Genomic DNA, 12,552 nt, shown 5'->3' on the forward strand with positions numbered 1-12,552 from the left:
GGCAGGTCCTAGGAGGTTAATGGTCTGGTCTGTGTTTGATATGTGACTCACTTATATATTTCTCATTGTTTTCATCCACAGCTCAGACTCTTCTTTTAAATTAAACCAATCGTTTCCTCCTCTTGCTGTCAGTGTGGTTACTGAACATGAACTCTGATCTCTGAGTGAGAGCAGCACAGACTGAATACCAGGATAACAACCTGACATACTGTTTGGTTTTTACATGTATTATTATTAGGGCTGTCAGTGTTAACACGTTAACATGAATTAGCCCACGTTAACGCACTAGCCACTCAGCAAAGACCAAACAGACCCCTGGATGGGCTCAGCCAGCAGGGGGGCGTCTGCAGGAAGGACAAACTGCCCAAAATGCATTGACAGACACATTTCAGGGATTTTGAGTCAGTCTGTGCTCCAGATGGATTAATTGTTAATTGCGTTAGTCATGATGATGGCATTAACGTGTTACTGTGGCTTAAATGCGTTAACGCTGAGTAACTCCTTATACGGATTGATCTGTGTTAACTTGTTAATGTGAATTTGCCCATTTTAATGTGTTAACACTGACAGCCCTGATTATTATTATTTTATTTTTTTTGCCTGTCCCGTCCAGCAGTGTAGCAGGACAGGACGAGAATGAGAATTATTGTCTGAAGGCCAAAAAGATGCCCAATTATTTTTCCAAGTGCATCATTACTGCTTTGGCTATAATGGCAGTCATATTTTATTAGAAATTTATTCAAATTTTTTATTTTGAGTTATTACTATCAGAACAGAAAAGAGCGTCTGAAGAAAAGAAAAAGAAAGAAATTGGTGAAGATGTTTACAGAAGGAGAGGGAGAGAAAAAACACTGAGGATCTGCTCCAAACCTGTGTAAAACACACACACACACACACACACACACACACACACACACACACACACACACACACACACACACACACACACACACACACACACACACACACACAAAACAACAACAGAGAAACCGTGGCAACAACCAAGATATGTACAAGTACCAGTAAATGATAACATGAAATGTTACTGAGCAGCACACAGAACTACATGATACGTTTAGAGGCAGCAGCCAACCAAGATAGTGTGTCTGTGAGTATGTGTGTGTGCACCTGTGTGAGCATGCTTGTGTTCAGAAGGTTTCACCATGTAAATGTCTAATAGTGGGTATGTGGAGCCATAGCCCCCCCCCCCCCCTGTAGGAGATGAAGCAGGCATGGAGGAGATGCAGGCCCCAGATATCTAGATGCCCCCAGAGTACGAGAGTCCAAAGAGGCTCACCGCAGGGGGAATCGCACTACCTACTCAGAAAAGACCAAAGCAGACCCCTGGATGGGGTCAGCCAGCAGACACAGTGCAGAAGCCCCAGGGGCCCCCGGCAACGAGCCAGCAGGCCACACATAGCAGATGCTGGGAGTGACTCAGTACACACCCGAGCACCCAGCCCTGGACAGGTGGACTGAAGGTCCACCAGTGAGACATGAAGTCCCAGGATCCTGATCTCCATGGATGGAAAACAGAAATTTAATCAAGTGGAAGATCTTTCAGACTCACTGATCCAGCTCATTCTTTGGATATAATCAGAACTATTAATCAGCATCATTTTGCATTTCTTTTGGAAAAGCAGACAAACACCAAAACATTATTATATTTTGAAAAACACTGACAGCCACCAGTGCTCCCCTCAGCCTCCCAGTAGATGCAGCTGTGGTATAAATGTCTAAATCCTGCATCACTTTGTTCTTGTGTATTGTTCACAGATACTCCTCTCATGAGAGTAAAGAGTAACTTGATTATTTAAAATTCCCTAATGCACCAAAGGCTTAAATAGATCATATATATAGTGATCCGTGTGTAAATAATTGTTGAGAATACATTTTTAAAACTCAAATGAAGCTGGGACTCAAACAGCAGAACATTGTTTCTACCACATTTGTCTTTTTTAATTCCTTGAATATAATGGTATCTTTAAAAATTACATTTATTAATATTATTATTATTATTATCATCATCATCATCATCATCATAACAACTGAAAAAGCTTCTCGGATGAGAGGTGAAACGTCTTCGAGTAAACTTAAAGACGTCCAGAGTTTTTCTTTCCAAGCTCCTTAGACTACGATGACTGAGAACCTTCACAGACATTCCTGATTATTATTATTTGCTTTCTTTCATATTTATGCCTTTCAGTGTTTTTATTTAATTGTTCACCTGGTTTGCTAAGTTGTATTTGACATTTCTGTTCAGCTGGAGCTTACAGACAGATTTACATTTCCAAATATCACCATGTTTATTTCCGGTTTGTTGTCACCGTTGAAAGACTCCTTAATGAAGATCTTAGAAACTTATTATTTCTTTTAACATCACAAAACCGAATACCATCTATATATAATTGCCTTAACTTGGGGGAGATGTCAGAATATATTATATCATTTACAACTATGTTTTTAAGTGACAATGGAATGGATTTTAAACCCGATTAAATTTACTTTTAGAACATTGGATATTAAACTTTTGGCAAAACTCTTGATGTCCTAGAACATGTCCAATTGCCCAAATACCTTTTGATAACCAATCTTGAATAAAAATAGATTTTCTGTTCATCAGTATATATCTATTGTTCCAAATTGGGCTATTATATGGAGTGAAATTATGTTTAAATAACATTTCCCAATAAAGAAGGACCTGTTTATGGAATTCAGAGAGTTTAGCAGGTAGCTTAGTAATTTCAAAGTCACACTTTAGGAGAAAATCGATGCCCCCCAGTGTGTTAAAGACCTTACTTGGTATAAAAAACCAAATGGAGTGTGGATTATTTAGGAAGGATTCAAAACACCATTCATTATATCAAAGTCAATTGCGTTTCCACCAGCTTCAATGTATGATTTAACCAAATCATCTTTAGATATATAATGGCACTTATTGCTCCAAATAAAATTAAAATTCAAGCTATTAATTGTTTTAATAACTTTATTTGATATTGATAAAGAGTAAGCTGGATATATAAATCTAGATAAACTATCCATTTTGGTTAATAATATTCTTTCGTACAGTAATTGTGAATGACACTCCTTTAACGCCAGTAGTTCACATTTATTTAAATTTAACTTTAAGCCTGAAGCTTTTGAGAATGTAGTGATTATTTGTTTTACCAGGGGAATCTGATGTTCATTTTTTAAGAAAAGAGTAGTGTAATTATTAAAAAATTATCCATAATCTCAATTCCGGCAACGCTGCTGTTTTTTTAATTAGAATGGACTACTTGCACTAACACTTCCGCGTTCTATGTAGTCCTGCTCCAGTGCTTCCGGTGCGGTTAAACCATGGCGACGTTCTACACTCGATGCCTACAAGAGCTCCCAAAATTGAACATCACCGATGTTCATCGGATTTGCAGAGTGACGACTACCCCCGCCAGCAAATTAGATAAAGGATTTAAGTTATATGCTGCATCATATATACACAACTACGAAGGTAAGAAAACGTAAATTAACCGACAAAGAAACGCTAGCTAACGTCAAATGCAAACACTACGTTACTCCGCTATGTCCTTCATTTGATGTCAGTTCTCTACATTACATGTTTTCTTAAACGGTGTTTTATGTCGTCCTAAACTATAGTTGAGGTTTTCTTAACTAATGTCACTTTTGTAGTTAGACACTGTTATAATGGCGTTAGGTAGTTGGCTAACTATGGAGGTAGTTAACTACCTAATGCTACTCTTGCTAAGTGTAAAATATATATGTTTAAGACATGCTGAAATGAGTAATACAGAAATAATGCTAATGGTACTTGTATCTTTATTCAGTGTCCAATAAAGACAGGTTGTCAGGGGAGGTCGGTGTGAGAGCCCTGTGCTACAGGTCGATGAGGAAGAGTGAGGCACCACACAGACTAAGTGTAGGCAGGAAGCTGTGTAAAGTTGTTAATCCCCGTTCTGTGGGGTTCAGTTCATTTAAGCATTAGTTAAGTTCATTCCTAAAGGCCCATCAACTTGAATGTTTTCCTTGTCTCCCTGCTTTATCACTCCTAATTTGACTAGTCAGATAGTTAAATCAACGTGTGTTTGGGTGATCAGAAACATTTGACAACAAGTTAATACTGCAAATATACACAATCTAAGTTATTACAGTTATCAAGGATGGTTAAGTTGTTTTAATAGGGAGAGAAGGAAACACTAAGCATTCAGGAGGGTGCGTAACCATAACACTGAACTATGTTCCTGTTCGGCTCTTCCATGAAGATGTTACATTTTTAATTTTCGTTCTTTCTTCTTAGATTAAGCTTCTGGATTCATCGCCGGTGATACTGACACATAGCCAGTGCTCCTGTGTGGCAGGCGCTGTTATGTGCAATCACACAGTGGCACTGCTCTTCCAAACAGCACACTACTCACAACTCAGAGTGCCGGTTGTCCCCCCTGTGCATAGCTGCACGGAATCTGAACAGCAATGGCACAAGCCACGGACAGTGGTAATTTAAATGAGGTTAAAGTTTTTGAATTAGTCCATGTTTACATATGAACAGCAACACCATCCATAGTAAATGTGTCTTCTGTTAGGGTGTGAAGCCAGGACCCATCAACTCCATGATCTTCACTAAGCCGGTACCAAATAGGATGGCCCAGACTGGAGTACGGTAATTACATTTGTAAAATTTGGTTTCATGTGTTACAAATGTATGTTGCTATTTTTTTCATACATACATGTGTCAGAATAGGTATTAATTTACATACAACATTACACTTTCTGAAGACGGCTAACTCAGTCATGTACATATACATCCCAGTCTCTAACTTATGCACCACTGTTTTACACCTTTTAGTTTTTAGTTTAGTTGTTGTTCAGTATAACAACCTTCTTCCTTACATTATTGTCATTGATGTTTTCTTTAGGAGTGGCTTCTACAGAGGCATGGTGGGTCCGTTACCAGATCCCTGCTTGTTCAGAATAACGGAGGCATATGCAAAATTTAATATTGAGGACAGGCCACTTGTGACCACAATGAACATGAGACCTGACAAGCCCCTTGTGGAAAGTGCCTTTGGGCTGGTGCAGGAGGGCAGTGTTCTGTCATATCAGCAGCCGGTTTTGACAACCCGGTACATCACACTACACCGCGATGCACCACCAACACCGCACTTGCCTCTGGAGGGGTATGACATCTTGCCATCAGATTGTGTGTTTGTGTGCTCAGAAGAAGAGCTTCTGCATCTGAAAAGCTTGTCTGTAACTCTGGAAATGGCTCACAAAATAGAGGAAGCTACACGTGAGCAAAGCTCTTCGTCTGAGTGGCATCAGCTCCGCAGGCCCAGAGTGACTGCCTCTAGGTTTCGGGAGGCGTGTCACGTCAGAGGCCAGAGCTCGGCCGAGTCACTAGCAGAGCGTATATTGAAGGGAACAAGGCAGACAGCAGACATGAGGAGAGGAACTGAGATGGAGCCTGCAATAGCAGCAGAGTATAGTAGGCTAATGAATGTTAACTACTCACCCTGTGGTCTGGTCATTCACCCCATTGCCCCCTGGCTTGCTGCATCTCCTGATGGTGTTGTTTTTGACCCCAATGAATACCCCCAGTTTGGCTTCGTCGAATTCAAATGTCCCAATGTACAAAACTTTATTGACTGCAAATATGTGCAGATGGAATGTGGTACCCCTAAACTAAAAAAGAGCCACGCATATTACTGGCAAGTGCAAGGACAACTGCTCATCAGTGGGATGCAGTGGTGTGACTTTGTTGTGTGGGCACAAGAGGACTACCTAGTGCAAAGAATATACATGGATACAGATGTGCACAATGCAATCAGAGAAAAGGCAGACTATTTCTTTTTTTACATATATATGCCAAGATACCTGTGTTTGAAAAAATGAACAGTGAAAACATAGCAAAAAGAAAAACAGATCCTTCAGGCTGGCTGGAACAAAATAACTGATGTTTTATTTTCAATATATTTCATGAATTATTTTGTTGTTACATGTTACCTTTATGTGACATCAATGAACTGTTATTTAAGCAATGGCATCAATTTAATTTTTAAAAACACACATTAAAACGTTGAATTTGTGCAGAACTTATTTACATGGTAAGTATTTAAAACTCCATGCCTAGCATACTGATATACATTTAGACAATAACTGAACTGTAGAAAATGACAAATGGTATTTTTGATGTTCCAAAAGCTCAATGTCACTTATGATTTTAAAACGATTTAGTGATTTACTTTATAATTTTGATAAACAGTTTTGTTGAATCTGAATAGTAATATAGTAATATAATTAAACAGTATTATTAACATTAAACATTTGCAATGAATTTGAATTATCAATAACTGAAACTCAACTATCAGCACTCAAGTACCAGTTCTGTAATCAAGTATTGTCAGCTGAGAAGGAAGAAATGCAACTGTAGTGGCCTCAGCTGCAGGTCATTTTCCATAAGTTACTTGTACTGGCACTGGTGTCTTGGGAAAAATCCATCTTGTCTCACTTAACCCATTTTTTAACTAATGCTGTGTTCTGGTAATTTGACAGCATACATGCCACTGCAAACAGTTGGTTGATATTATAAACATGTGACATGGTAATGATGCTATCAAAAAGTTTGTTCTGTTTGATCCTCCTAATGACTCGCTCCACATGCACCCTGAGTCTGGCTATGGCCTGCGTCTCCTTAACCTGGTATGCTGGCATCTGCTCCTGCTTAGATAGAAAAGGTGGGCAGTACACTTTGCATTTACAACAATCGGTGATTAGGAAGCCCTTATCTACCATCACTGCCATGTCTTCAGTCAACTTCTCAGCAATGCCTGATTGTTTGAATAGTTCCTTGTCACTAACCGAACCAGCATACAGATTAGAGATGAATGTCACTGGACCATGTGGAGCTATGCCAACCAGGGCTTTCATCGTACAGTGGGATTTGTACGAAGAGTACATTTCACTTTGGAGAAGTGGTGAGGATGGTGTCTGACACCTCAGCTCTGTACAGTCAAGGATCATCTGGGTGTCTGAGAAATCTTTGAATTCCTCAGGGAGGTAAGCTTGCACTTCTTCACGTGTAAGCCAGATGCACTGAGACCCCAGTGCAGTGGCAAGAAAATTTGTCCATGTTGCAATAATGCGGCTCACTGTGGACTGGTGTATGGTAAATCGGTGTGCCAGGTCCCTCTCCTTCAAACCAACTGACAGGAAAACCAGGAAAAGAAAAAACTCATCAATTGGCTGTAGCAGCTGCCTCTGGAAGGTGAAAACAAAAGGGAAAATGTTACTCCTTAAGCTATGAACTAGTAAAATTATGCTTTTCTTGGCTAAATGTTTTGTAATGGTTAGGCATACCATACTGTACCATGGGGTAAACAATGAGGTGCTGTAGTGCACAGGTGTATGTATGTAAAGGATACTGAGTCTAGCATACATACACCTGTGTATGTATGCTACTGTACATAAAGTAATGTTATTGTACATAAATACAATAACATTACACCTCTAGTTCTAACTACCAACAAACCCATAACCTACTGTTGATGTGCGTGCAGGTGTCAACACTTCTTCGTTCCTATTGGCAGCTGACTTGGCTCTTGAAACCCGGATCATTTTATAGATGCAAGGCTCAATCAAAACCCAGAATGCCATCAAATGATCATAGCTTGGAAATCTATTCACGAGAGAGACATACATCGTGTCAATCATTAATTAACATTACACACTGACATAAAAATAATGTGATCTGTGACAAATATGCTAATGGCATTGCTGTATAAAATAGTCTGATTAAGAGTATTTGGTGTTGTATTTTACCTGTAGCATTAGGATATCGTTTAAATACTAAAGCATCTACATAAAACATACAATCAGCAGAGAAAAAGTAAATTTCTATTTTGTTTTCATTAAGACTGGAAAAACTTTCTAAATTTAACTGATGGTGACCTTGGTATATTTTAAACAGTTAGCTTGAATAGAACTTAGATGTACCTGGTATAGAATCGGATGTCACTGTCGGAGCCAGCAAAACGCTGTAACCCAAATTCTCGCTGGACACGTAACTCCTGTATTTTCTTCCTCAGAGTCTCCACGTCTTTGGACAGGTCTTCTGCAGCTGATGCAGATATGTCCAATGCAGATGGCTCAGGGACTGAGCAGTAGTCATGATCTCTTGTAAGACTGTGCTCTTCTTGATCGTCAGGAGGAACTAGTTCAGGGCGTCGCTCCGTTCTCTCCCAAACACTACGCCGCGGTGGTTCAACTTTATAGCCATTCCACTCAAAAAGTGTTGGTACAGCACCTTTAATAAGCCTCCTTCGACCATCGAGGGTTGTTGGCTCTATGAGTTGATCACTGGCAAAGTGTCTACAGCAGACCCTGGTGTGAGAGGTGATCGTGAAATGATCCCGGCGTATATTTAACAGCCATTGTCTTCTCAAGTCGGAATGGGTCGGAAAGGCATGAAAACTTAGTATGCCGTTAAATTTGGCTGAAGCTGAACAAAGTGGGACACAGCAATTCTCGGAGTATTTCTTCTCCTGTTTTTGAAAATTTTCTGTTTTAAATACTTTCCTTTTTATACTCATTCTGAAGCGACATTAGCATAGCTACCGATAGATAAGCAAACGTACCGGAAACGCACAAGCGGTACTATTTGGAAACGGAAATACGTCACATGCCCTAGTGCAAGTAGTCTATTGCGAGCATCTCCACAACCATTATGAATAACAACGGAGAGCTTCCACACCCTCCTGTGCTGTGTTTAGGGCAGAGAAACGGAGCTCAGAGGGCTGAATGAGCTCGGCTCAGACCGGAAACAGCGCAGACACGAGGCTACGTTAGCATGGTTAGCTAGCTCGGCCATACCAATCTGTGACTACAAAGTCCACAGTCTGTTAGTCTGGTCTGTTTCTAACCTTCTCTCATACTTTTACTATTAAAGCCTCATCATTAAATCTGTATTTCCAACACTGTGAATTTCCATGACGTCAGAGGCGCGAGCTGCACCTGACTAACACTTCCGGTCACAGAGGACTGTCTGCGGAGCTGCTGCAGGTAAACGGAGACTTTCTTACCGTTCATGAGGAGCAGGAACACCACCAGCGTCTTCATCCTCCTTTAAAAACAAACCGACACAAAGTCCCGTTAAATCCTCTGCTGACCCAACGAACCCACAGCTGGACACACCTGCAGCTCCAAACACGCCCACGCACAAAGTTTACTTTCTGTTTAACAGGAAGTCTCCATGTGTCGCAGATATCAGATAATAAAATGTGAAGTAGATTTGAAATAAAACGTATAAATGTGCCACATGAACACAAACAGCTGGATCATTGTGGTCTGACAGGCCTGTTAAAGAAAGTCTGAGGCTCAGTGATGTTTGTGGGAATAGTTCATGGAGCTGTGATCACCTTCATGCAGGAAGTGAACTTTGTTATGGTGAAATTATAAAAGTGTTTATATTTAAAATATGTTTAATAAAATAAAACATTATTATATTATGATTTAAAGCTTCAGCCTTTAAAGTGGTGAGAGAGTTAAACTGAACACATCCTGTTAAAATCTGATTCAAGAGGCAGTAATAAGATCTGCAACAGATTAATAACATTATGTGAGTTATGGAAGAGCCTCAATAAATTAAGAGTAATATCATCAATTTTTTTCATTAAACTTAAGTCATAACTTTTAACCTCAATAAATTAAGAGTAGTATCATCACCTTTCATTAATTTGAGATCTGACATAACCTTTTATAAATGTGATTTATGATGTAAAAGCTCATGTACTGATGAGAAAAGAAGGAAAATGTGACATTTTCACATCTTTTTTATTGTCTATGTTGAAACCATCACAATCTACTATGATAAACATTTAAGTAGTAACAATGGCAGAGTTGATATCAGTGGGAATCTGCTTTGTGATTTTTTTTGTTTTACTTTTATTGTTTAATCAGTAAAAAAAAAAAAAAAAAACATAATAAAAACTATGAAATTGTAGTCATGCTTTTATGAGTGTGATGTGATTAGTGGTAGATCCTGTGTTTGTGTATCAGAGCCTATGAGCAGTCATTGAACCAGCAGCACACATGCTTCATTCCAGCTTAAATGGGAAGTCAGATTTCCAGCTGGGAAAACCAGAGAAGCTCCACCAGCCTGGACTTCAAGATGGTGACAGCGTAGTAAAACCTTAAAGAAGGATCTTTGTTGGTTCTTGGAAGATGTTTCTGCTCTCATGTGATACCTGGAGAGTCTCAGGTGTGTGACTCCTGGAGGGGCTGTCACCTTGGAGGTGGTGCTGAGGGTTATTGACAGACTACTGGTCATGTGACTCATCACCAGTGTTGGGTAAGTTACTTTAAAATAGTAACTTAGTTACATTACTAGTTACTTCTCTCAAAAGTAACTCAGTTACTTCAAGTTACTCGTTACTTTCAAAGTAACTAGTTACTAGGGAAAGTAACTTTGGTTTTACTCAGAATTCTCTTGTTAATGTGTTGCTTCCATAACTTTGCCAGTCTTCTAGCTTGCTTACTTGCCACAAGTGCACTGTGCCACCTACCAATAGAAAGGAAAAGATAATGTGCATATTTCCACGAGAGAAATCCCACGCCTGGACCGTCATTGACTGCTGCCATGATTCTAGCCTACGTCACAGCGTCATGTGTGCTTTTTACATCCAACACAAAAACTGCAGTCGTGGTGCTTTGACTGTACTCAGAACTCAGAAATTCTGCCTTCTGAATAGGAAGATGTAGGTAACTCCAGACTGCAGATGAGCTGCATACAGAGCTGGACTGGGACAGAAAATTGGCCCGGGCATTTTGACTAGAGACCGGCCCACCATTATAGGAAAAATCATAAAGCCTTTGAATGAAAACAAACGCTGTTGTGACAGTGATGTACACTGTTCTGATGGTATATATGTATCAATCTATCAATCGTTTGTTGTAAGATTCAGATAATTATTTTTTAAAGGTGAGACATTTTAAATGAGAATAAGAAAGAAAAGTATTTCTTTGTGCCCCCCTCTCCCTGTTAATGCCCTACCTGCCCCCCTGGCAACACTTTGCTAGATCCACCCCTGCACAGTTACCAGCTGTCAGCTACTTAAAAAAGGATCCTGGTGTTATTTGTCTCTCAGAAACAGTTCATAACTTCCCTTCAACTCATTCATGTCACCTAAAAGGTAAACCTGTTTCTCCATCACCTGTTCAGCTCTGATGATTCAGTAAGGACATCTCCTGGTTTCATCTTCATGTTTCCCTCTCACCACATAACCAAACCAACATCATGACCAGCAGCTTTACAGCTGTGGCTCCAGCAAACATCAGCTGATACTAGAAATTAATATTAAATAAATTCTAACAACAGCTGATCAAGCTTAAACGTGCTGCTGTTGTTTAGCGCGACATCCGCTGGTTTCCTCTTTCGGCGCAAAGTGAGCGATAAACAAACAAGAGAGAAAAGACGATCAGCTGATCATTGATCAGTTTCATGATTGAAGTAGAAACGGGAGAGGGAGGGGGAGAATGAAAGAAGAGGCAGCTGTGCAGCGTAAACACAGAATAACTCCAGCTTTGTGCCTTTTCCATTGTAGCTGAATTACGGGACAAACTGTTCCCTTTCACCTCAATAAGAAACGCGTAATATTTTCTCTGAATACCAGACGGGACGGTTGGCAACTCTACTAACTTATGAACAAAATAAAGTTCAACATCATTAACTTCATAGCACCACCCAGCTGTATAGAAACTCCGTCATGCTAGCTAGCACGCAGTACGGAAAAAGTCAGAATAACGAAAATAAACTCCACCTAAACTTGGTTCATATCTGACCCAGAGAGACTGCAGGTCAGAACTTCTTACCTGAAGTTCAGTTCACACTTGGACCGGCGGCCGCCTCGGGTCTCTTTTCCTTCTGCGTCCCTTTTCCCTCCTCCACCTGCTGGCCTCCACCACTTGCTAATGTTACTGAATCTGTGGAAGCTCCGCGATAGCCACCACACGAAGTAACGAGTAACGACCCTATCTAAATCCCAGTAACGACTAACGCGTTCCTGATTTTGGCATAATAACTAGTTACCGTGCTCGTTACCACAATAATAACGCAGTTACTGTAACATGTTAGTCCCAACACTGCTCATCACATAACCAACATGTGAAACATGGCGTGGGTCATTACCATCACAGGTGTGACTTTCCTCACCCTAACATGTGACCTGCTGAGGTCACCTGATTGTGAGTGGGTGTTGAGGCATCTGGGACGGATCTCAGACTGCATTGTAGGTGGCAGACAGTTGGTGTCGTAAGCTCCGCCTCTGTTCAAAGATGGCCGTTCACAGTGAACATAGATGCTTCTTTCACTCCTCTTTCAAACCATCTGTCTTCTCTGTCTAAAATTAGAACATCGGCATCCTCGAAAGAGTGACCTTTGACCTTTAGATGCAGATGGACAGCCGAGTCTTGTCCTGTGGAGGTGGCTCTTCTATGTTGTGTGTTTATGAAGTGGCTGTTTGGTCTCTCCAATGTACAGGTCTGAGCATTCCTCGCTGCACTGTA

General features: G+C 40.3%; 2 protein-coding genes across 3 annotated transcripts in view; one reads left to right on the top strand and one right to left on the bottom strand.

Annotated features, from left to right (window-relative positions):
* Positions 1 to 9,108, bottom strand: part of LOC308409726 (uncharacterized protein) — a gene marked incomplete at its 5' end in the record, with an annotated part of 81,640 nt that extends 72,532 nt beyond the window's left edge. Inside the window, one exon of the mRNA XM_080902675.1 lies at positions 9,072 to 9,108. Within this exon, the coding sequence (XP_080758801.1) occupies positions 9,072 to 9,108 (37 nt within the window). The remainder of the gene's footprint in view (positions 1 to 9,071) is intronic.
* LOC308404090 (uncharacterized protein) lies at positions 3,291 to 5,938 on the top strand. 2 transcript variants are annotated; one of them, XM_080893940.1, is made up of 4 exons: positions 3,291 to 3,490; positions 4,401 to 4,489; positions 4,578 to 4,654; positions 4,911 to 5,938. In XM_080893940.1, the coding sequence occupies exons 1-4, from the start codon at positions 3,340 to 3,342 to the stop codon at positions 5,884 to 5,886; spliced, it is 1,293 nt and encodes a 430-aa protein (XP_080750066.1). In that variant the 5' UTR covers positions 3,291 to 3,339; the 3' UTR covers positions 5,887 to 5,938. The 2 variants fall into 2 exon arrangements, with proteins under 2 accessions (XP_080750066.1, XP_080750067.1); XM_080893941.1 differs by having other exon boundaries at positions 3,292 to 3,490; positions 4,295 to 4,489.
* Positions 9,109 to 12,552: the final 3,444 nt, after the last annotated feature.

Source organism: Rhamphochromis sp. 'chilingali' (genome assembly GCF_963969265.1).
Source record: "Rhamphochromis sp. 'chilingali' genome assembly, chromosome: 1".
NCBI classification, from domain to species: domain Eukaryota; kingdom Metazoa; phylum Chordata; class Actinopteri; order Cichliformes; family Cichlidae; genus Rhamphochromis; species Rhamphochromis sp. 'chilingali'.

Coding starts and splice junctions, on each gene's coding strand:
- LOC308404090 (XM_080893940.1), top strand. CDS start 3,340: ATGGCGACGTTCTACACTCGATGCCTACAAGAGCTCCCAAAATTGAAC. Junction 3,491..4,400: donor ATATATACACAACTACGAAG/GTAAGAAAACGT, acceptor TCTTCCAAACAG/CACACTACTCACAACTCAGA. Junction 4,490..4,577: donor GGCACAAGCCACGGACAGTG/GTAATTTAAATG, acceptor GTCTTCTGTTAG/GGTGTGAAGCCAGGACCCAT.